Here is a 23272-nt window from a genome sequence, read left to right on the forward strand (position 1 = left end):
CACCCTCTGAAGCGGATAAAATAGATTTAGTAGCTAGGCGCGATACCGGAGGAGACTGTGACCAATCTTTTCTTAGATCAGGAGCAAAGGGATATTTTGACTCCATGGGCTTTTGCCCTGTGAAGCGTTTATCTGGACGGATCCTATGAAATTCAACGATTTCCTTAAATTCGGGATGATTGGCGTACACTCTGTGAGCCCACTTGGTCCTCTTAAAGGACACAGCATGTTCCATTTTAGATAAAGGTTCCTCATCTAGTTTCAAGGCCTTGTTTACTGACTCAGAGTCGAGAGTCTCCTGATCATGTTGAAATTCCTGATCTAGGGATGTGTCAGAATCGTCCTTTGAGCCAGGTTCTCTACTAGCCCCAAGGGAGGGGGATTGGGAAAAAACTCTCAGAACCCGATTCTCGGTGATGGTCTGGGGACAAGGCATGAGTCCTTTTCCTGGAAGAGCGAGAGCTCCTGGGTAAGGTACAACCCCTAGTGTACAAGGGGTTCCGATCATCGGAAGCGTTGTCCGTAAGAGTGCCCTGGTTAGAGGAAGGGTCTCGGAACGAGTCTAACGCTTTGGCCAGGGATGCCATAGACCGGGTAAGGGAGGTAGCCCACTCAAGGGGACTAGGCTCACTGGGTTCGGTATCACTAACAGGTGGTCCCTGAGCAGTCACCGGTTCACAAGCTGAGCATAACGCAGTATTGTGACCCCGAGGTAGAGATACCTTACAAGAGGTACAAGCAGCAAAAAACAGTGTGGGTTTTCCCAGACTTTTTGTTAGTCTTTGAATGAGACATAGTGTAGCCTTGAGGAGAGTGCTTACTAGCAGGGGAAGGGTTAAGCTACTTTTCTGCAGCTCACCCAGGTCCTGTGTCTTGAGTCCCCGGGGGAGGTCCGCAATGTGTCCACCGAAATCACTAATCCCTGAAGCTGTGAGTCAGAATGCTGGAGCAGCGCTGCAGCATCAGCCCTGTGGGTGTCCAAAGATGGCCGCTGAGATCAGGAAGAGAAGGCGTTTTTCGCCGAACGAGAAACGCCAGAGAGAGTGGGCGGCGGTAACCGCCGGTGGGCGGAGCCAACGTTCCGGCCTGGACAAGAGAAAAGCCGGGGGTTAAATTTTAAGCTTGCGGTTGCGGCCTGGGGCGCCGCAGCTGCTATTTTTGCAGACTGACATGACCCACGCACCCGGGCTTTAAGATATGTGCGGACCTCGCTTATCCCAGGGACCAGGACCTTCCAGCACCTCGGCCCCGCAGGTGTACTCACGGTAGATGCAGTGGGCCGGTGCTCAATCCACCTTCGCCATAGTCAGGGAGGGGGTGGAGAGCTTCTGCCGCCTTGCATCATCCGCTATAACAGTGGTGATGCAGTGGGGGGCTGCATGGACGCCATAAACATCATGTCCGGCTATGCACCTGGCTCCAGGAGAGGTAGATGGAGGTAGATAGGTCGCCTGCTATGGAGGGGGGAGATCAGAACGCGAAGGAACCGTCGCCCGTAAAGTGAGCTCAGGGCTGGCATCCAACGGTGCAGGAAAGGATATGGGAGGGATGCTCCGCGTTCTTGCCTGTTGATGGTTCGGGGGAGATCGGAACCTAGAAAGGATCGGTCGCCCCCATTTGCTCCATTAAGGGAAAAATAGAATAAAAATAAAAACAGTGGGGTCTGAAAGACCCAAGTGCCTCCTACAGACACTAAGAAAGTACTGGTTCACTTGGAGCCAGCAGGAGGGTGTATACTGCAGGGGAGGAGCTATTCTTTCTGTATTACTTAGTGTCCTCCTAGTGGCAGCAGCATAACACCCATGGTCCTGTGTCCCCCAATGAGGCGTAGGAGAAAAAGTTAGCGCCTCCATAGCAGTATACACCCACCGACTGTCACGGGGGGACTAGGTGAGCGAGAGCTAATAACCCGGGCTCCTGCAATTTCCCTCAGACTAGGGAAATCCTGACTGACCCTCTACCTGGAGTTTACACTGATGGTGTGCATGTCCAGGCCTCGAACCTCACCCTATCTCCTGTTTCAACCCTAGGCTGAAACCTCCGCCCACCACCCAGTGAAGAGGTAATACACCAATACCCACAGTTAGCACAGACAAGGATAAAGGAAAATATACACCACGCCGCAGTCACTCAGGAATACACTAGAAATGTGCAGGGCAAAATAAATACAAATATAGGAAGACGTAAATAAGACTAAGGAAAATACACCACCAGCAACGAATCTCCAACAACCAGCTCTCCACTCCAGACCGAGATAACAACGCACAAGACAGAAGCTATAATCGGCGACGCCCAATGATCAGGAGAACTATTTAAAAGCAATGGGCATGGCCCAGCCTCCAATCCGAGGATCAGGTAAATTAACCCCGGAACAGCTAGATAAAATCTAGCCGACGCCAATGAGCAAATAGTGGTCAAAAGCGGAATTACCGTTGTCTGTCGAACGACCTGGTCTGAACAGCGTCCGACATGACACCGACAGACACAGAGCTCATCAGTTGGTCAAGAAAGCAGTAGAAGCAACAACAAAGAACTATACACAGGCCCAACATAAGCACAAAATAAGGCAGGATAGTGTGACCCAATAAAGGCTCTAAGAAATGGATTTTAGGGCAGGTACCAAAAATCCTTCTTTCTAAATTGCTTCATTGGGGTACACAGGTAACCATGTGACGTCCAAAAGCAATCCCAAGGGAGGGAATGGACTATCAGGCTCAAATCAGGCCAGACAAAGGACAACCGCCGCTTACAGCACCTTTCTACCTAGGCCGGCATCAGCTAATGCGTAGGTATGTACCCTGCAGAATCTTGCGAATGTATGAAGCGATGACCAGGTAGCGGCTTTGCAAATCTGGGGTGCAGATGACCAGTGTTGAATGGTCCAGGAGGCCTTCATCGCACGGGTGGAGGGAGCCCTCACACCCTGAGGAGGTGGTCAATCCTTAACACGGTAAGCCTCCAGTATAGCCGAGAGGCTCTAACAGGTGATGGCAGATATGGAGGCAGGAAAACCTTTACGACAACCTTCAGGAAAGACAAATAAGGATTCCGAACGTCTGAAGGATGCTGTCCTTGAGAGGTAGAGATCTAAGGCTCTGACTAGGTCCAGCTGGTGGAGACACATTTCTCAGGGATGGACAGGGGAGGGTCAGAAGAAAGGACAACATCCGAGTTGATATGGAACGGGGAGACTACCTTAGGAAGGAATGAAGGAACTGGTCGTAGGACAGCCTTGTCTTGGTGGAGGACAAGGGAAGGAGAGTGGCGAGAGAAAGCTGATAATTCTGAGACCCATCTGATGGAAGTAATCACAACCTTAAAGGTCACCTTCCAGGAGATAAGGGGAGACGCGATGTCCGGAATGGGTTTAAAGGGAGATCCCTGAAGGACACTCAAAACTAGGTTAAGATCCCACAGGGGACGATATGGTGGTGCTAGGCAAACAATTGCTTGAAGGAAGGTCTTGACCTTGGGATGAGAGACAAAATTCTGTTGAAACTACTGAGAGCGAGGAGACCTGACCCTTGAGAGAACCAAGAGAACAATCGGACACTAGACCTGACCGTAAGAACGCCAAGATGTGCGGCCATCTTCACTCCAACGAAAGAAGGTTTCATTGCTCCGATAATGGTCTGTATGACCTGGGATTAAAAGCCTGCCTCCCTCAGGACTGTGGCTTAAATGGCCATGCCATTAAATTGAGAGACTGAGAATACTGGTGGAAGAGAGGACCCTGAGAGAGTAGGTCTGGCCAGTCTGGGAGTTTCCAGGGGCATCTGCGAGTAGGTTGACTAACTCTGCATACCAAGCTCTTCTGGGCCTGTCTGGAGCTACTAGGATGACTGGAGCGCCTTCCGCCTTGATCTTGTTGATGAGCTTGGGGATCAGGGGAAGAGATGGAAAGAGGTATGGAAGTTGAAATTGAGTCCAGGGAATGACCAGGGCGTCGTAACCGACTGCCAATGTGTCACAGGACCTGGCCATGAATTGAAGGAAATTGTGATTCATCCGAGAGGTCATCAGATCGATGTCGGGATTGCCCCACCTTTGATAAATCTGATCGAGCACAGGGGGTTTGAGGGACCACTCGCCCAAGGAGAGGCCGGACATGAAGAAACATCTGCATGGGAGAAAAGAAAATTCTATCTTTTAGCCTGTGGTAACGATCTCCCTGACCCAGGAGTCGACGACTACAGAGAGCCCTGCATCCTGGTAAAGAAGAAGGTGGCCACCCACCCCGAGAGGATTCCCAGGTGGGGGTGACCGGTGGACTGCAACTTGGGCAGAAGACAGAGGCTGACCGGTGGGCTACTCTTTTTGCAGAGAACACAGGCATAGTGAATGCCTGAGGGACTGTGTATGTGAATGTGTGAGGGACGGGAGCGAGATTCCCTAGCTCTGTGCATATGTAAGACCTGGGGACGAGGGGGGCTAAGCATAGGAGGAAGGAGAAAAAAAAACAGCCTGGATAAAGCCTACCCGGTCCTGGATGCAGAGAATTATGTCTGAGTGGGCCTGTTTGCCTGTTGGGAGGGGACAGGTCCTGCAGAACAAACGACGTCATGGAACTGCGACTGGAGTGAAACACCACGGGAGCCGAAGTGAAGGGGCGGGCCCAGACGAGGGTGATGACAAAAAACGCATTGTGTAGAAAGAAACAAGCGATCTCATGAATGAAAAAGCGTGCGTGTGATCCTCAAGCTCCGATTAGCTGGTGCACACGAGGGGTGTGTGAACAAGGCCGCCGAATAATAAAACAAGCGCTCCAATAGGAGGGAAAGAGCACGTGAGCCCCCGCGTACTGGTTTTCTACTACACACAAGGAAGAGGGGCTGAAAACAAACATTGGGGCCATAGAAAAGCCAGGGATTACATTTATGCAATTTTTGGTGCGTCGGAAATCGCATACTGGGAAGAAGAGAGGGGTTCTCCTCCATTATTACTGATGCCCCCTGCTACCTTGAAGGGGGACTTTGGAGGAAGAGAGGGACAGTACCTGTCTGGCTGAGGTCCCGACTCTCTTCTCCATCCAGGGGACAGCATCAGGAGCCCACAGGAGAGGAGATGTCAAAATGAAAAAAAAAAAAAAAAAAACCTTCTCCTTCCAGCACGGTCATGGTCCCAGACAGTGCAGAAGACGGTGGCAACTGAGGAGTGATAACAGATTTCCTCCTTGTTCGCTCCGAGCAGAGGACTGGGGTGTGGAACAGCCAAGGTCCGACATCCACGAACTGCAGTGAGACACGTTGTAATGTCAGGGGTATGGTCTTGCCTCGCAGACCAGAGAGTGGACAGCACCACACTATTCTCTCGGTCGCTTATTTTTGGGAAAGCAGGTTGAGAAGTTCCACCCTGTAGAGAAGAACCTGAAAAATGGAAAAGATGAATCAAACACAACTGAGTGACCTAAGGAGAAAAAGACGGATCTGGGATCAGATCCAGGTCTGCCTCCTACTGACACTAAGCTAAAAACTGATGAGCTTTGTTCCAGTCTGTGGATGGACCCTGCTGAGAAGGATGACTTTTTTTCCATAGTGTCAGCCTCCTAGTGACAGCAGCATACACCCATGGGTACCTGTATCCCCCAATGAAGCAATAGAGAAAGTAATGTCACGCTGAGATGGCAGAATAAACACTACCTAACCATCATCTTATAAGGACATCATCAGAGGGACATTTAAAAAAGTGATCGTCGTTTTGTACTTTTTTTTAATTATATCAATAGCTCACATGAAAATAAGAAACTTTAAAATATATCTTATAGGAGAAATCCCTTTCTTTGCCCCCCTAATTATTATCAGACTCCTCAATTCCCAGAGATAGGAGATGACAGTTTGTGCTCATAAAGTTCTATACAGAATGCTGGGCTCTAGTCCCTCCCTCCTCCATAGAATGTTAGAAGCACCAGCTGACATCTCAGTGATGGGAAAATCTGTCTCCAGTGACTACAGATTATACCCATGACTTGGGAGTGAAAAATCATTCTGGAAGGAGAAAGAAGCAGATAAGATACATCACAAAGTTGCTTATTTTCATGAAATAAAATAAATAAAAAATGGTTACCTGACAAACCAATGGCTGCTGGGTTTTAGTAAGGCTTGTCATGAAAACATACGGGGTCTGTATATGGTATACGATAAAGGAAGGCCGGTACTGATTAGGCTTCATGTAATCTTTCCCCCAAGCTATTCGGATCCACAAGGCGTCTCCAAATTCTCTGAAGTGAATGATTAGCTGAAACCAAGAGGATACTGAATTATTTCTCCATACAATATACCGTATATTTTTTTCTTGTCATCTATTTAAAAAGTGGGTTTTCAGTCTCCGCGCCCTCCCACATCCAGACATGATGCTGCTGATGAGGTCGCGTCTGCACATGTCACCTGTCCCATTCATTACACTAGGACATGTGCACGATACCTGCAGATTGCATCTGTATACACTCGTGCACGACATCACACACCATGCATTTAGGCAGGTGTGTGCAGGACGCGCCATCATCCTAGTACTGTAATATTCCAGGCGACTACCAACAAGTACAGGTTTGGGTCCTTGGGTCTGACCCCTCCAGTTAGCCACTGGTGTAAAACATCTTTACTTCCACAGTATATAACCAGACAATCTCTTCTTTTAATTTTTAGAAATAATTATTAAAATTATGCTATAACACGCACTGATGTAAAGTCTTACATTTCTCTGAATTGAAAAGACAAACTTTTTGAAGGAGGCTCGGAAGTTCGAGACATCTGTAAAATTCATGCCAGGATCTGCAAAAAAAAAAAAGAAGACATTATTATCGTCACAGTGTTTAGGTATCGGCGAATATTCAATGGACACATTATTATTTTTCAGTAGTGAATTGCATTTCATCAGGGAACAGTGACACTGGATCTGAGAATGTTAAAGGGAACAAAACAAATAGCTTTAGCTTAAAGGGGTTCTCCATTACTCCGACTGCCCCTTCTCAATCGGTATGTTTCCCCTTAGTATAAGAAAAACACTCAGATTCACCTCTGATGCCGTTCTAGTGGTGTCGGCATTGGTTTTCCGAGGGCTTGTGTAACATTATGTCATGCAATCCCTGAGGCCAAACAGCGCTGGCTTCACTCGCCTTGCGACGTTAGCAAGCGCCGCTGCTCGCTCATTTTCTCCGGATATATACGATTCCCCTAAAGGCAAGGCGAGTGAAGCCAGCGCTGTTTGGCCTCAGGGATTGCATGACACAATGTTACACAAGCCCCAGGAAAGCAAGCGCCGACACCGCTGGAACAGCACCGGAGAGGAGTAGAAGTATTATTATAAGAGGGGGAAAATACAGGTATTGAAAAGGGTCTGCCTGAAAAGTTGACAACCCTTTTAACGTTAAAGGTATTTTTTTTCATACAACATTGTGGTCCTAAACAATTACAGTGATGATTTAAAGGGGCTGCCCAGTTGTACAATAGATAGTTTTTTTTTTAAAGATTCTCTTGTGGTCGGCTGTGATCTCGCAATATCCCACTGTCCTGATTACAGATGGACAGTATCCATTTTTACCTGTTTGCTTGGACATTTGCAACACTTCCCATATTTTCAGTTTTGACTTGGCATGGGTATCTGTTTGAGGAAAAAACACATATCAAACAATTAACTCTAGAGTATATGTTGGACAGAAGAATCCTTCCACTTGACACCGACACTTATAATCGAGAACTATAGTAGATTTATCCAGTTTACCAAGTGTATCGGTCTATGCCCCATAGAACGATGGTTCAGCCATCTCCCCCAAACACAGGAGGGCTTGCTCTACCAACTGCTCCTTTGTTTTCTATGAGAGAGAGTCGCTGCCATATTCTTCTGTCAGTGGCTTTTCTTGACAAGAACAAAAGGATCTGCAGTCCGAAATTGGACAATGCTTGGGAGGAGAGTCTGAAGGCCTCCTAGACTATTAGCCGAGACCTTCATGGGTTCAGCTGACGTTAGTCTAGTGTGTATGGGGGTCTTTACTCTGAAAATCTATTACACCCCAATCAAATCTCCAACCTGTACCTTTGCTTGCCAAGGTATGCTGGGAGTTGTAGTTTTTCAAGAGCATAAAATCATAGGTAGGAGACTAGTGATGAGCGCATGTGCTGGGATAAGGTGTTATCTGAGCATGCTCAAAAAATATGTTCAAGTCACTGCATGTATCATGGCTGACAACACATGCAGGGATTATCTAACTAACGGAGAATCCCTCCATGTGGTGAGACATGCAGTCGCGGGGAATCGAACATATTTTTTGAGCATGCCGAAGACCCTCTGTTAGCTCTCGAGCATGCTCAGATAACACCTTATCCAAGGACTGTTAGAGACAACGGGAAAATATCATATTAATATTTAATGAATGCAAAACAACTTTCACTTACACACGAGATCCAGTTCGGCTGCACGAACCATTGTACATTTTCGAGTCTGGGTAGAGGTGTAAAAAAAAAAAAAAGAGAAAAAGATAAATAAAGTTGTTTTTTTTTTTTTTTTTAAATTCTATTTTTTTTTTCTTCTTCTTACACACATACAAGTCGGAATTGACTTCCATGAAGCTGATCGCACACTGTAGCCAACAAGCGCCCGGGTCACTAATGCCGGGTTACCTCGCAGAGATGAACGACTTCCATGGCTAGGCTCTCCTTCGAATTCTTCATAGTCAGTGATTGGAGGTCCCGTTCTGCCAAAACCCCCCACGCCTTCAGTACAGGCATGACTTCTGCAAAAGACATTCGCGTAATCATCCGTTTTATAAATTCGCTTGTGCATTCGTCCATAGCGGCAATGCTGGGAAAAAAAAGAACAAAAACACAAAATATGAACAGAAGACAAACACAAAGCTCAGGAATCGCTGAGACGTGGCCGCGGATGAACAACTCTTCATTCAATTCCTAAAAGAGCTCAAACATTGCAGCCGTGTCCTGAGAAGTCGCCATGGAAGTCATCACACACTGGCAATGGAAATCAACGTAATGTAGGGGCAGAGACCCTGATTCCAGCGATGTGTCACTTACTGGGCTACTTGCTGTCTTTTTGATATCACCGTTTTCTCTGCTGCAGATGTCTGAATGCTGAGCCCTGTATAACCCTGCACACACCACTAATTGGCCGCTTTCTGTGTATACTGCGCATAGGCAGAAAGCTGCCAATCAGTGGCGGGCTATACAGGGAAAATAAATATGCAGCAGGGTTACTAGTAATAATCTCCTGCTGATAAAACATTGATTGTATTAAAGGGAACCTATCACCTGAATTTGGCGGGACCAGTTTTGGGTCATATGGGCGAGGTTTTCGGGTGTTTGATTCACCCTTTCCTTACCCGCTGGCTGCATGCTGGCTGCAATATTGGATTGAAGTTCATTCTCTGTCCTCCATAGTACACGCCAGCGCAAGGCAATATTACCTTGCGCTGGCGTGTACTCCGGAGGACAGAGAATGAACTTCAATCCAATATTGCAGCCAGCATGCAGCCAGCGGGTAAGGAAAGGGTGAATCAAACACCCGAAAACCCCGCCCATATGACCCAAAACTGGTCCCGCCAAATTCAGGTGATAGGTTCCCTTTAAAACTGCACCAAGCAGCCCAATAAGTGACACATCACTGGAATCAGGGTCTCTATCTCTACATTAGGAGAAATCGATTATTAAATGAAAGGATCAGTTCAAAACCGGGAAAAAAAACTTGGGGATCAGTTTGCATCTCCTTTATTGCACATCTTAGGTGTGTACAGGGTGTTAGGCGATTCTGGACTCGTCCCTTCGCGGCGATGTGGCGAGATCCCCTGCGCGGGATCAGCCTTTGTTCACACTCCATTATTCCGGTAGGCGGAATTTCACCTATGGATCCGTTAAATAACGGACACAGATGGAAGAGGAGGGGTCTATAGATTACAGGGGTGTCAGGGTTCCGCTATTGGAACGGATAACTGACCCCCAGGATAATAATGGGCCCCTCCACTGAGTCTGTGACAAGTCTTTGTATGTATGCTACATTTTAAATAAAGTTTAAAAATATAAAAAAGTGGAGAAACTTGAAGTCCCCGCACTGCGCAGCTGCCGTTGCCCCCAGCTCCCCCTTTATAGAATCACCTTTGCTGCCTCCGCCTCGGTCTGTTGGCGGTCCCCGGTGTTGGAGCCATGGCGCTAAACAACCCGTGTCTTCAAACCAACCAATCATATCACGGAACCGTGTGCGGGCTTCTGGTGACGTCATCACTCGGCGCCGCCTTCGCAACGCCTCAACTTTTAGTTTCTGTGTCAGCCTGGTGACGAAACATTACCCCGCCCTCTTTAGAAGGACATATACTTCTCATTCGTTGGATAGCGCTGTAGTCCCGCCCCTTTATCACATTATCATTGGTTGATTATAGTCCCGCCTTTTAACTATTATCTTCGGTTTCATTGGCTGGTATATTTTGATAGACAGGCTCTGTAGCCAGTTAGAATAACGCTTATGAAAAGAAAAAAACCCGTACGTTTCTAAGGGCGCGGGTCAGGTATATAAAGAGTCGGAGTGAGTGCAGAGAGGCCGGCTGCTTACAGGTAGGATTTGGAGTGAATGGAGCAGGTTACCGGCCTGAGAGGCGCTGTACCAGCATGGTTGATCCTAGACTGTATGGGCTCCTTCCTTCCTGGTCCTGACTGCAGCCCATACAGTGTAGCCGGCTCACTACTGAAGATGCTGGACTGTATGGGCTCCTTCCAGGTATATATTCTTGAAGATAGCAGACTTTATAGGTTGCTGCCTGGCCGTGACTGCAGCCTATACATGACACTAGAATGTATGTGCTCCTTCATGGTATAAATTATTAAAGCCAGCAGAATATATGGGCTCCTGCCAGGTCCTGACTGCAGCCCATACAGTCTAGCCAGCTCACTGGTGAAGACACTAGACTGTACGGGCTCCTTCCAGGTATATGTTACTGTAGGTATAGACTGTACAGGCTCCTTCCAGGTATATATTACTGTAGGTATAGACTGTACTGGCTCCTGTCAGGTATATATTATTGTAGATACAGACTGTACGGGCTCCTGTCAGGTATATATTATTGTAGATACAGACTGTACGGGCTCCTGTCAGGTATATATTATTGTAGATATAGACTGTACAGGCTCCTGTCAGGTATATATTACTGTAGGTATAGACTGTACAGGCTCCTTCCAGGTATATATTACTGTAGGTATAGACTGTACGGGCTCCTTCCAGGTATGTTACTGTAGGTATAGACTGTACGGGCTCCTTCCAGGTATGTTACTGTAGGTATAGACTGTACGGGCTCCTGTCAGGTGTATATTATTGTAGATACAGACGGTACAGGCCCCTGTCAGGTATATATTATTGTAGATACAGACGGTACAGGCTCCTGTTAGGTATATATTATTGTAGATACAGACTGTACAGGCTCCTGTCAGGTATATATTATTGTAGATACAGACTGTACGGACTCCTGTCAGGTATATATTACTGTAGATATAGACTGTACTGGCTCCTGTCAGGTATATATTATTGTAGATACAGACTGTACGGGCTCCTGTCAGGTATATATTATTGTAGATACAGACTGTACGGGCTCCTGTCAGGTATATATTATTGTAGATACAGACTGTACGGGCTCCTGTCAGGTCTATATTATTGTAGATATAGACTGTACGGGCTCCTGTCAGGTATATATTATTGTAGATATAGACTGTACGGGCTCCTGTCAGGTATATATTATTGTAGATACAGACTGTGGGGGCTCCTGTCAGGTATATATTATTGTAGATACAGACTGTACGGGCTCCTGTCAGGTATATATTATTGTAGATATAGACTGTACAGGCTCCTGTCAGGTATATATTACTGTAGGTATAGACTGTACTGGCTCCTGTCAGGTATATATTATTGTAGATACAGACTGTACGGGCTCCTGTCAGGTATATATTATTGTAGATACAGACTGTACGGGCTCCTGTCAGGTATATATTATTGTAGATATAGACTGTACAGGCTCCTGTCAGGTATATATTACTGTAGGTATAGACTGTACAGGCTCCTGTCAGGTATATATTATTGTAGATACAGACTGTACAGGCTCCTGTCAGGTATATATTATTGTAGATACAGACTGTACGGGCTCCTGTCAGGTATATATTACTGTAGATACAGACTGTACGGGCTCCTGTCAGGTATATATTATTGTAGATACAGACTGTACGGGCTCCTGTCAGGTATATAGTATTGTAGATACAGACTGTACGGGCTCCTGTCAGGTATATATTATTGTAGATACAGACTGTACGGGCTCCTGTCAGGTATATAGTATTGTAGATACAGACTGTACGGGCTCCTGTCAGGTATATAGTATTGTAGATACAGACTGTACGGGCTCCTGTCAGGTATATATTATTGTAGATACAGACTGTACGGGCTCCTGTCAGGTATATATTATTGTAGATACAGACTGTACGGGCTCCTGTCAGGTATATAGTATTGTAGATACAGACTGTACGGGCTCCTGTCAGGTATATATTATTGTAGATACAGACTGTACGGGCTCCTGTCAGGTATATAGTATTGTAGATACAGACTGTACAGGCTCCTGTCAGGTATATGTTACTGTATAGACTGTATGGGCTCCTGTCAGGTATATATTATTGTAGATACAGACTGTACGGGCTCCTGTCAGGTATATAGTATTGTAGATACAGACTGTACAGGCTCCTGTCAGGTATATATTATTGTAGATACAGACTGTACGGGCTCCTGTCAGGTATATAGTATTGTAGATACAGACTGTACGGGCTCCTGTCAGGTATATATTATTGTAGATATAGACTGTACGGGCTCCTGTCAGGTATATGTTACTGTAGATATACACTCACCGGCCACTTTATTAGGTACACCATGCTAGTAACGGGTTGGACCCCTTTTGCCTTCAGAACTGCCTCAATTCTTCGTGGCATAGATTCAACAAGGTGCTGGAAGCATTCCTCAGAGATTTTGGTCCATATTGACATGATGGCATCACACAGTTGCCGCAGATTTGTCGGCTGCACATCCCAAAGATGCTCCATACAAGGCAGGATGGATCCATGCTTTCATGTTTACGCCAAATTCTGACCCTACCATCCGAATGTCGCAGCAGAAATCGAGACTCATCAGACCAAGCAACGTTTTTCCAATCTTCTACTGTCCAATTTCGATGAGCTTGTACAAATTGTAGCCTCAGTTTCCTGTTCTTAGCTGAAAGGAGTGGTACCCGGTGTGGTCTTCTGCTGCTGTAGCCCATCTGCCTCAAAGTTCGACGCACTGTGCGTTCAGAGATGCTCTTAGGCCTACCTTGGTTGTAACGGGTGGCGATTTGAGTCACTGTTGCCTTTCTATCAGCTCGAACCAGTCTGCCCATTCTCCTCTGACCTCTGGCATCAACAAGGCATTTCCGCCCACAGAACTGCCGCTCACTGGATTTTTTTTTCTTTTTCGGACCATTCTCTGTAAACCCAGACTGTACAGGCTCCTGTCAGGTATATATTATTGTAGACATAGACTGTACGGGCTCCTGTCAGGTATATGTTACTGTAGATATAGACTGTATGGGCCCCTGTCAGGTATATATTATTGTAGATAGACTGTACGGGCTCCTGTCAGGTATGTTACTGTATAGACTGTACAGACTCCTGTCAGGTATATATTATTGTAGATACAGACTGTACAGGCTCCTGTCAGGTATATATTATTGTAGATATAGACTGTACGGGCTCCTGTCAGGTATATGTTACTGTAGATATAGACTGTATGGGCTCCTGTCAGGTATATATTATTGTAGATACAGACTGTACAGGCTCCTGTCAGGTATATATTATTGTAGATACAGACGGTACAGGCTCCTGTCAGGTATATATTATTGTAGATACAGACTGTACGGACTCCTGTCAGGTATATATAATTGTAGATACAGACGGTACAGGCTCCTGTCAGGTATATATTATTGTAGATACAGACTGTACAGGCTCCTGTCAGGTGTATATTATTGTAGATATAGATGGTACAGGCTCCTCTCAGGTATGTATTATTGTAGGTATAGACTGTACGGGCTCCTGTCAGGTATATATTATTGTAGACATAGACTGTATGGGCTCCTGTCAGGTATATATATTATTGTAGATACAGACGGTACAGGCTCCTGTCAGGTATGTATTTTTGTAGGTATAGACTGTACGGGCTCCTGTCAGGTATATATTATTGTAGATACAGACTGTACGGACTCCTGTCAGGTATATATAATTGTAGATACAGACGGTACAGGCTCCTGTCAGGTATATATTATTGTAGATACAGACTGTACAGGCTCCTGTCAGGTGTATATTATTGTAGATATAGATGGTACAGGCTCCTCTCAGGTATATATTATTGTAGGTATAGACTGTACGGGCTCCTGTCAGGTATATATTATTGTAGACATAGACTGTATGGGCTCCTGTCAGGTATATATATTTTTGTAGATACAGACGGTACAGGCTCCTGTCAGGTATATATTATTGTAGATATAGATGGTACAGGCTCCTGTCAGGTATGTATTTTTGTAGACATAGACTGTATGGGCTCCTGTCAGGTATATATTATTGTAGATACAGACTGTACGGGCTCCTGTCAGGTATGTTACTGTATAGACTGTACAGACTCCTGTCAGGTATATATTATTGTAGATATAGACTGTACGGGCTCCTGTCAGGTATGTTACTGTATAGACTGTACAGACTCCTGTCAGGTATATATTACTGTAGATATAGACTGTACTGGCTCCTGTCAGGTGTATATTATTGTAGATATAGATGGTACAGGCTCCTGTCAGGTATGTATTATTGTAGGTATAGACTGTACGGGCTCCTGTCAGGTATATATTATTGTAGATACAGACTGTACAGGCTCCTGTCAGGTATATATTATTGTAGATATAGATGGTACAGGCTCCGGTCAGGTATGTATTATTGTAGGTATAGACTGTACGGGCTCCTGTCAGGTATACAGGTCCTTCTCAAAAAATTAGCATATAGTGTTAAATTTCATTATTTACCATAATGTAATGATTACAATTAAACTTTCATATATTATAGATTCATTATCCACCAACTGAAATTTGTCAGGTCTTTTATTGTTTTAATACTGATGATTTTGGCATACAACTCCTGATAACCCAAAAAACCTGTCTCAATAAATTAGCATATCAAGAAAAGGTTCTCTAAACGACCTATTACCCTAATCTTCTGAATCAACTAATTAACTCTAAACACATGCAAAAGATACCTGAGGCTTTTAAAAACTCCCTGCCTGGTTCATTACTCAAAACCCCCATCATGGGTAAGACTAGCGACCTGACAGATGTCAAGAAGGCCATCATTGACACCCTCAAGCAAGAGGGTAAGACCCAGAAAGAAATTTCACAACAAATAGGCTATTCCCAGAGTGCTGTATCAAGGCACCTCAATGGTAAGTCTGTTGGAAGGAAACAATGTGGCAGAAAACGCTGTACAACGAGAAGGACCGATTCCAGACCTTGGGGAACCTGAGGAAGCAGTGGACTGAGTCTGGTGTGGAAACATCCAGAGCCACCGTGCACAGGCGTGTGCAGGAAATGGGCTACAGGTGCCGCATTCCCCAGGTAAAGCCACTTTTGAACCATAAACAGCGGCAGAAGCGCCTGACCTGGGCTACAGAGAAGCAGCACTGGACTGTTGCTAAGTGGTCCCAAGTACTTTTTTCTGATGAAAGCAAATTTTGCATGTCATTCGGAAATCAAGGTGCCAGAGTCTGGAGGAAGACTGGGGAGAAGGAAATGCCAAAATGCCTGAAGTCCAGTGTCAAGTACCCACAGTCAGTGATGGTGTGGGGTGCCATGTCAGCTGCTGGTGTTAGTCCACTGTGTTTCATCAAGGGCAGGGTCAATGCAGCTAGCTATCAGGAGATTTTGGAGCACTTCATGCTTCCATCGGCAGAAAAGCTTTATGGAGATGAAGATTTCATTTTTCAGCACGACCTGGCACCTGCTCACAGTGCCAAAACCACTGGTAAATGGTTTACTGACCATGGTATTACTGTACTCAATTGGCCTGCCAACTCTCCTGACCTGAACCCCATAGAGAATCTGTGGGATATTGTGAAGAGAAAGTTGAGAGACGCAAGACCCAACACTCTGGATGAGCTTAAGGCCGCTATTGAAGCATCCTGGGCCTCCATAACATCTCAGCAGTGTCACAGGCTGATTGCCTCCATGCCACGCCGCATTGAAGCAGTCATTTCTGCCAAAGGATTCCCGACCAAGTATTGAGTGCATAACTGAACATTATTATTTGATGGTTTTTTTGTTTGTTATTAAAAAACACTTTTATTTGATTGGACGGGTGAAATATGCTAATTTATTGACACAGGTTTTTTGGGTTATCAGGAGTTGTATGCCAAAATCATCAGTATTAAAACAATAAAAGACCTGACAAATTTCAGTTGGTGGATAATGAATCTATAATATATGAAAGTTTAATTGTAATCATTACATTATGGTAAATAATGAAATTTAACACTATATGCTAATTTTTTGAGAAGGACCTGTATATTATTGTAGACATAGACTGTAAGGGCTCCTGTCAGGTGTATATTATTGTAGATACAGACGGTACAGGCCCCTGTCAGGTATATATTATTGTAGATACAGACGGTACAGGCTCCTGTCAGGTATATGTTACTGTAGGTATAGACTGTACGGGCTCCTGTCAGGTGTATATTATTGTAGATAAAGACAGTACAGGCTCCTGTCAGGTATATATTATTGTAGATACAGACGGTACAGGCTCCTGTCAGGTATATATTACTGTAGGTATAGACTGTACTGGCTCCTGTCAGGTATATATTATTGTAGATACAGACTGTACGGGCTCCTGTCAGGTATATATTATTGTAGATACAGACTGTACGGGCTCCTGTCAGGTATATATTATTGTAGATAAAGACGGTACAGGCTCCTGTCAGGTATATATTATTGTAGATACAGACGGTACAGGCTCCTGTCAGGTATATATTACTGTAGGTATAGACTGTACTGGCTCCTGTCAGGTATATATTATTGTAGATACAGACTGTACGGGCTCCTGTCAGGTATATATTATTGTAGATACAGACTGTACGGGCTCCTGTCAGGTATATATTATTGTAGATACAGACTGTACAGGCTCCTGTCAGGTATATATTATTGTAGATATAGATGGTACAGGCTCCTGTCAGGTATATATTATTGTAGATATAGACTGTACGGGCTCCTGTCAGGAATATGTTACTGTAGATATAGACTGTACAGGCTCCTGTCAGGTACATATTATTGTAGATACAGGCTCCTGTCAGGTATATGTTACTGTAGATATAGACTGTATGGGCTCCTGTCAGGTATATATTATTGTAGATACAGGCTCCTGTCAGGTATATGTTACTGTAGATATAGACTGTATGGGCTCCTGTCAGGTATATATTATTGTAGATACAGACTGTACGGGCTCCTGTCAGGTATATATTATTGTAGATACAGACTGTACGGGCTCCTGTCAGGTATATATTATTGGAGATACAGACTGTACAGGCTCCTGTCAGGTATATGTTACTGTAGATATCGACTGTATGGGCTCCTGTCAGGTATATATTATTGTAGATACAGACTGTACAGGCTCCTGTCAGGTATATATTATTGTAGATATAGACTGTACGGGCTCCTGTCAGGTATGTTACTGTATAGACTGTACAGACTCCTGTCAGGTATATATTACTGTAGATATAGACTGTACTGGCTCCTGTCAGGTGTATATTATTGTAGATACAGACGGTACAGGCCCCTGTCAGGTATATATTATTGTAGATACAGACGGTACAGGCTCCTGTCAGGTATATGTTACTGTAGGTATAGACTGTACGGGCTCCTGTCAGGTATATATTATTGTAGATACAGACGGTACAGGCTCCTGTCAGGTATATATTATTGTAGATATAGAATGTATGGGCTCCTGTCAGGTATATGTTACTGTAGGTATAGACTGTACGGGCTCCTGTCAGGTATATATTATTGTAGATACAGACGGTACAGGCTCCTGTCAGGTATATATTATTGTAGATATAGAATGTATGGGCTCCTGTCAGGTATATGTTACTGTAGGTATAGACTGTACGGGCTCCTGTCAGGTGTATATTATTGTAGATAAAGACGGTACTGGCTCCTGTCAGGTATATATTATTGTAGATATACTCAAGCTACTTACCAGGTAGCGGTGTTTTTCAGGAGTCCATGACAGCACTAACGAGAGAGGGGATCCGCCCTTCAGGGACAGGAAACCTACAGAGATAAAAGGGCGGCACCTCTCTCCCGCATCAGTTGGATTACAGAGCATGAGAGGACCTCCATTGATTAGTAACACATAAATATCTAACACAATTCACCTTGTGACTAAAATTTTAGAAAATTTATATATAAAAATATACTTAATGTGGTGAAAGCCATACCAGTGGAAAAGGGAGGGAATATAGGAGTGCTGTCATGGACTCCTGAAAAACATCGCTACCTGGTAAGTAGCTTGAGTATTTATTCAGTCGTCATGACAGCACTAACGAGAGAATTACAGAGAAATGAGTATTAGGGCGGGACTACTGCTTCCAGCACCCTTCTACCAAATGTGAGATCGCTGGAGCCACCAAAATCTAATCTATAATGATTAAAGAAAGTAGATGGAGATGACCATGTGGCCGCCTTACATATATCCTCAATCGACACCTCCGACCTCTCCGCCCAGGAAGTCGCCATGGCACGGGTGGAATGAGCTCTTACGCCTTCCGGGACTTGTAGGCCACCTGCTGAATAAGCCAAAGAAATTGCCTCCCTAATCCATCTACCTAAGGTGTTCTTGGATACTCTAAACCCTTTCCTGAGTCCCTGATAGGATATAAACAAGGAATTATCTTTTTTCCAGGGATCTGTTAAAGAAATATATTTAAGAAGGCATCTTTTGACATCTAATGTATGGAGCTTGAGTTCCTTTGGGTTTTTAGGATTAGGACAAAAAGTGGGGAGATTTATCTCCTGAAGCCTGTGGAACTTTGATGCTACCTTCGGAAGATAGAGGGGATCGGTTCTTAATACTACCCTATCTTCTCTAATCTGCATATATGGAGTCAGTCTAGAGAGGGCCTGTAAATCACTAACTCTCCTAGCCGACGTAAGAGCCACCAAGAGAGCTGTTTTTAAGGACAGGATCTTTATAGAAGCAGATTCTAAAGGCTCAAAGGGGGGGTTCCGTTAACGCTGAGAGGACCAGGTTTAAGTCCCATGGGGCTAGTCTTTCCTTAACGATGGGTCTTGACCTAGCTGCCGCTTTAATAAAACGAGCAATCCAATACTTTTTAGCTAACCCACAATTATACAATGCACTTAAGGCTGACACCTGGACCCTAAGGGTGCTTGTAGCTAGCCCCATCTCTAGACCTCTCTGCAGGAACTCCAAGATTTTAGGAATATTAGCTTTCTGACCCATCACTGATCCTGAAACTGACATGAATTTTCTCCAGATTCTAACATAAATGTTTGTCGTGGAATTTTTTCTGCTCTTTAATAGAGTGTTAATGAGTCCATCTGAAAATCCCTTTTTCTTTAGTAATGACCCTTCAAATCCCACGCCGTCAAGTGTAAATTGGCCACTTGTGGATGGAGAATTGGACCCTGTGAAAGGAGGTCTGGGAGAATCCACGGTTGAGAAATGGACATTTTCCTCAGCCAAGGAAACCACGGCCTCTTGGGCCAGAACGGCGCTATCAGAATTACATGAGCTTTGTCCTCCCGAATCTTCCTCAGAACAATCGGGATCAAGTTCAACGGGGGAAAGGCGTAGGCTATTTTGAAGTGCCAAGGAATTAGGAGGGCATCCACCGCCTCCGGATTGTCTCTGGGGTTTAGGGAACAAAACCGACGACATTTTTTGTTTTCTTTGTTGGCGAAGAGGTCTATCTCTGGGCACCCCCAACGATGGGTGATCTGATCGAAGATGACCTGATTGAGCACCCAATCTCCTTGCCCGAGCTTCCTGCGACTTAGAAAGTCGGCTACGACGTTGTTTCCCTTTTATATGCAGTGAAGTGAGCGACCGTAGATGATTTTCGGCTATCTGTAAGATACGACCCGATACCTCCATTAAAGATCTCGATCGGGTTCCCCCTTGGTGGTTAATGTAAGCTACCGTTACCTGATTGTCTGAGAATAGCCTGACGTGATGGCCCTGCAAGGATATAAGGAAATGGCTCAGAGCTCGCTCTACGGCTAATAATTCTTCAAGGTTAGATGACATATTCTGTTCGGAGTGTGACCAGACCCCCTGGACCCACAATTCGCCCATATGCGCCCCCCATCCCGTGGGACTAGCATCTGTGGTTATTACACGCGATATGTGGTTTATCCAGGGAACCCCATTACGCAGGTTTGGAGTGTGTAACCACCAATGTAAGGACTGAATAGTGGAATCGGACAAGGAAAAAGAACTATCCAAGCGACCCCCCCAACAGACGAGTGTTGTGCAAAACCTCCCACTGTAGGACCCTGGTGTGGTACTGGGCCCAAAGTACTGCCGGGATACAAGACGTGAGTGAGCCTAACAGTGACATTGCTCCCCTCAATGTTATTAACGGATTATTAATCACTCTAAGTATCTGTCGTTGGATTTTTTCCAACTTAACGACAGGTAGACGGCATTCCTGTAACCTTGAGTCCAATATGAGACCCAGGAATTCTTGAACCTCTAGAGGCTGCAACCGCGATTTTTTAAAATTAATTATCCACCCCAACCTTTGCAAGGCTGCAATTACTTTGTGTAGTTGGGACGTGCAGTGTGATTCAGAATTTCCTATTATTAATAGGTCATCCAGATACGGAACTATGAGAATATCTTGCTCATGGAGATGTGCCATAACCTCTACCATTATCTTCGTGAACACCCGAGGGGCCACTGCAACACCAAAGGGAAGTGCTCTGTACTGGAAGTGTTTGACTGATTCCCCTAAAAGGACTGCAACTCTTAAATAACGCTGGTGGTCTACGTGTATGGGGACATGGTAATATGCGTCTTTAAGATCTAAGACGACCATAAAACACCTGTCAAACAACAACTTTATTGCGGTTTTGACCGACTCCATTTTAAATGACGGGATCCACAAAAACCTATTTAGGCCCTTAAGGTTTATGATTGTGCGAAAGGTATTATCCGGTTTTTTAATCAAAAAGAGGGGAGAATAGAATCCTTTACCCCTTTGTACTTCAGGAACCTCCACCAAAACACCTTTCTGTTGGAGATCCTGGACCTCGGTCTCTAACGCCAGTTCTGCGGGAGAAGAACGTATCGGTGTTATAAGAAATCTGTCCTTAGGCATGATCTGAAAGTCAAATTTTAGCCCAACTTCAATAATATTTAGGACCCACGGGCTATTGGAGATATTGCGCCACTCCGGATAGAAGGCTAGAAGCCTGCCTCCTACCCGGTCCGCCAGTCATTGTGGCTTCCTGTTGTCTCGAAAGGAATTAAACATATAGCCTCTACCTTTCTTTTTATTGGCGTCATATCTGGGTTTATCTCTATTTGATCTTGTTCGGTCAAACCACCGCCTGTAAGTGGGTCTACCAAGGTAGGGAAAACGTTTCTTACTGTCCCCCGCTTTTTCCAATAATTCGTCTAACACTGGACCGAATAAGTGCGCCCCTTCGCACGGAATGTTGCATAATTTAGATCTGGCCTGCATGTCCCCTTGCCAACATTTCAGCCAGATTGCTCTACGGGCTGAATTAGAAAGAGCGGCCGACCTGGCTGCCAACTTGACTGAGTCCGCTGAAGCATCAGCCAGATAAGCCGCAGCGCCCTGAATCATAGAGGGAGGATAACATTTCGTCTCTCGGAGTTTTGTTTTTTAGCTGATCCTCCAGGCTATCCAACCACACCATCATAGAGCGTGCAGTGCAGGTGGCAGCAATTGATGGTCTAAGAGCCCCTGCTGAAGTTTCCCAGGCTCCCTTGAGAACCACATCTGCCCTCCTGTCCAGTGGGGTCTTTTAAAGTTCCCAGATCCTCAAACGGTAGAGAGGATTTCTTGGAAGCCTTGGCTACAGCTGCATCGAGCTTCGGGGCTTTATCCCACGTCGCCGATGCGGACTCTTCGAATGGATACTTCCGTTTAAAGGATGGAGGAAGAGAACCTTTCCTTTCCGGTTTTTTCCATTCTCTGGAAATTAGGGCGCTAACTTTCTCTACCACCGGAAAGCATCTGCGGGATTTACGGTCCAGACCTTTGAACATGACATCTTGCATGGACTTTTCTGGCGGGGTCTGCTCAATTCCAATTGTGTTATTTACCACTTTTACGAGGCGGTCTATGCGATCAAAAGAAAAACAAGACTGTCCGTACTCAGTGTCCGAGGAGGATACCGATGTGTGAGAAGCTTCTGACTTTAGATCTCCTAAGTCACTGTCCTCACATGAACTTGGGGATCCAGGGTCTATTATTTTAGACCCCCTACTATGAGATTGAGATCTTGAAGAACTTCTAATCTCTTGTCTAACAATTTGTCTTAGACTAGTAGTGAAATCTGGTGTCTCCTCCGTTGTTAGACGCTGGATACACGGACCACATAGTTTTTTAACGTATTCGTCTGGGAGAGGAATACCACATTCTGCACATTCCTTGTGCTTGGATTTAGAGGACCGCTTTTTTCCCTGATGTAAGAAAGGGAAATAAGGGGAGACACAATCACTAAGTGAACTTTCACGAGGATCACTTACCCCTATAGTGTCTGAGTGGTACCGAAGATTGCGGGGGGACCCTCTCCACCGAAGCAATATCCATCCGGTTTGAGGACTTTCCGGCTTTAGAAGATTGATCAGTTCTACCTCCAGGACGACCACTAGAACGTCGCTGGGTGTTTGCTGCATGGGGCTTCTCCAGGGGTTGACACTGTTGCTCAGAAGGCAACAGATCCTGCTCCTGAGACTCCATTGTAACAATGGATATGAAGCATGAGGCAGCCACTACTGAATCATTAAGAAGCCGGCCCCCTAAAGGTACCTCCCCCAGATGGGGGACAGCCGGCCAATCCTGGTGAACTGCCTGGTACAACACGGCCTGTGGGAGGCCCCTCCTCCTCCCGCCCGCCAATAGCACTTACACTGTCAGCCAGGAAGCACCGCCGCAATTTTCAAACGAAAAAACCCCACGCAGTCTATTCAGG

The 23272-nt window shown here is 45.3% G+C and overlaps 2 protein-coding genes across 6 annotated transcripts in view; one reads left to right on the top strand and one right to left on the bottom strand.

The window, feature by feature from the left end:
• Window positions 1-10286, bottom strand: part of CENPN (centromere protein N) — a 65170-nt gene extending 54884 nt beyond the window's left edge. For 2 of the 4 annotated variants that reach the window (XM_077288356.1, XM_077288354.1), the window contains exons 1-6: window positions 10095-10231; window positions 8530-8793; window positions 8388-8433; window positions 7537-7596; window positions 6691-6767; window positions 6064-6234 (exon numbers count right to left, since the gene is read on the bottom strand). In XM_077288356.1, coding sequence (XP_077144471.1) covers window positions 6064-6234; window positions 6691-6767; window positions 7537-7596; window positions 8388-8433; window positions 8530-8775 — 600 coding nt within the window. In that variant the 5' untranslated portion in view covers window positions 8776-8793; window positions 10095-10231. Of the gene's footprint in view, window positions 1-6063; window positions 6235-6690; window positions 6768-7536; window positions 7597-8387; window positions 8434-8529; window positions 8794-10094 lie in introns of all 4 variants that reach the window. The other 2 variants (XM_077288355.1, XM_077288357.1) reach the window with 2 other exon arrangements.
• A 127-nt stretch (window positions 10287-10413) lies between these two features.
• CMC2 (C-X9-C motif containing 2) overlaps window positions 10414-23272 on the top strand; it is a 41423-nt gene continuing 28564 nt past the window's right edge. Inside the window, exon 1 of one of the 2 annotated variants that reach the window (XM_077288359.1) lies at window positions 10414-10547. The gene's annotated coding sequence lies outside the window, so the exon portion shown is untranslated. The remainder of the gene's footprint in view (window positions 10548-23272) is intronic. The other variant, XM_077288358.1, reaches the window with a different exon arrangement.

The sequence above is a fragment of the Ranitomeya variabilis genome, chromosome 2 (assembly GCF_051348905.1).
Source record: "Ranitomeya variabilis isolate aRanVar5 chromosome 2, aRanVar5.hap1, whole genome shotgun sequence".
NCBI lineage: Eukaryota > Metazoa > Chordata > Amphibia > Anura > Dendrobatidae > Ranitomeya > Ranitomeya variabilis.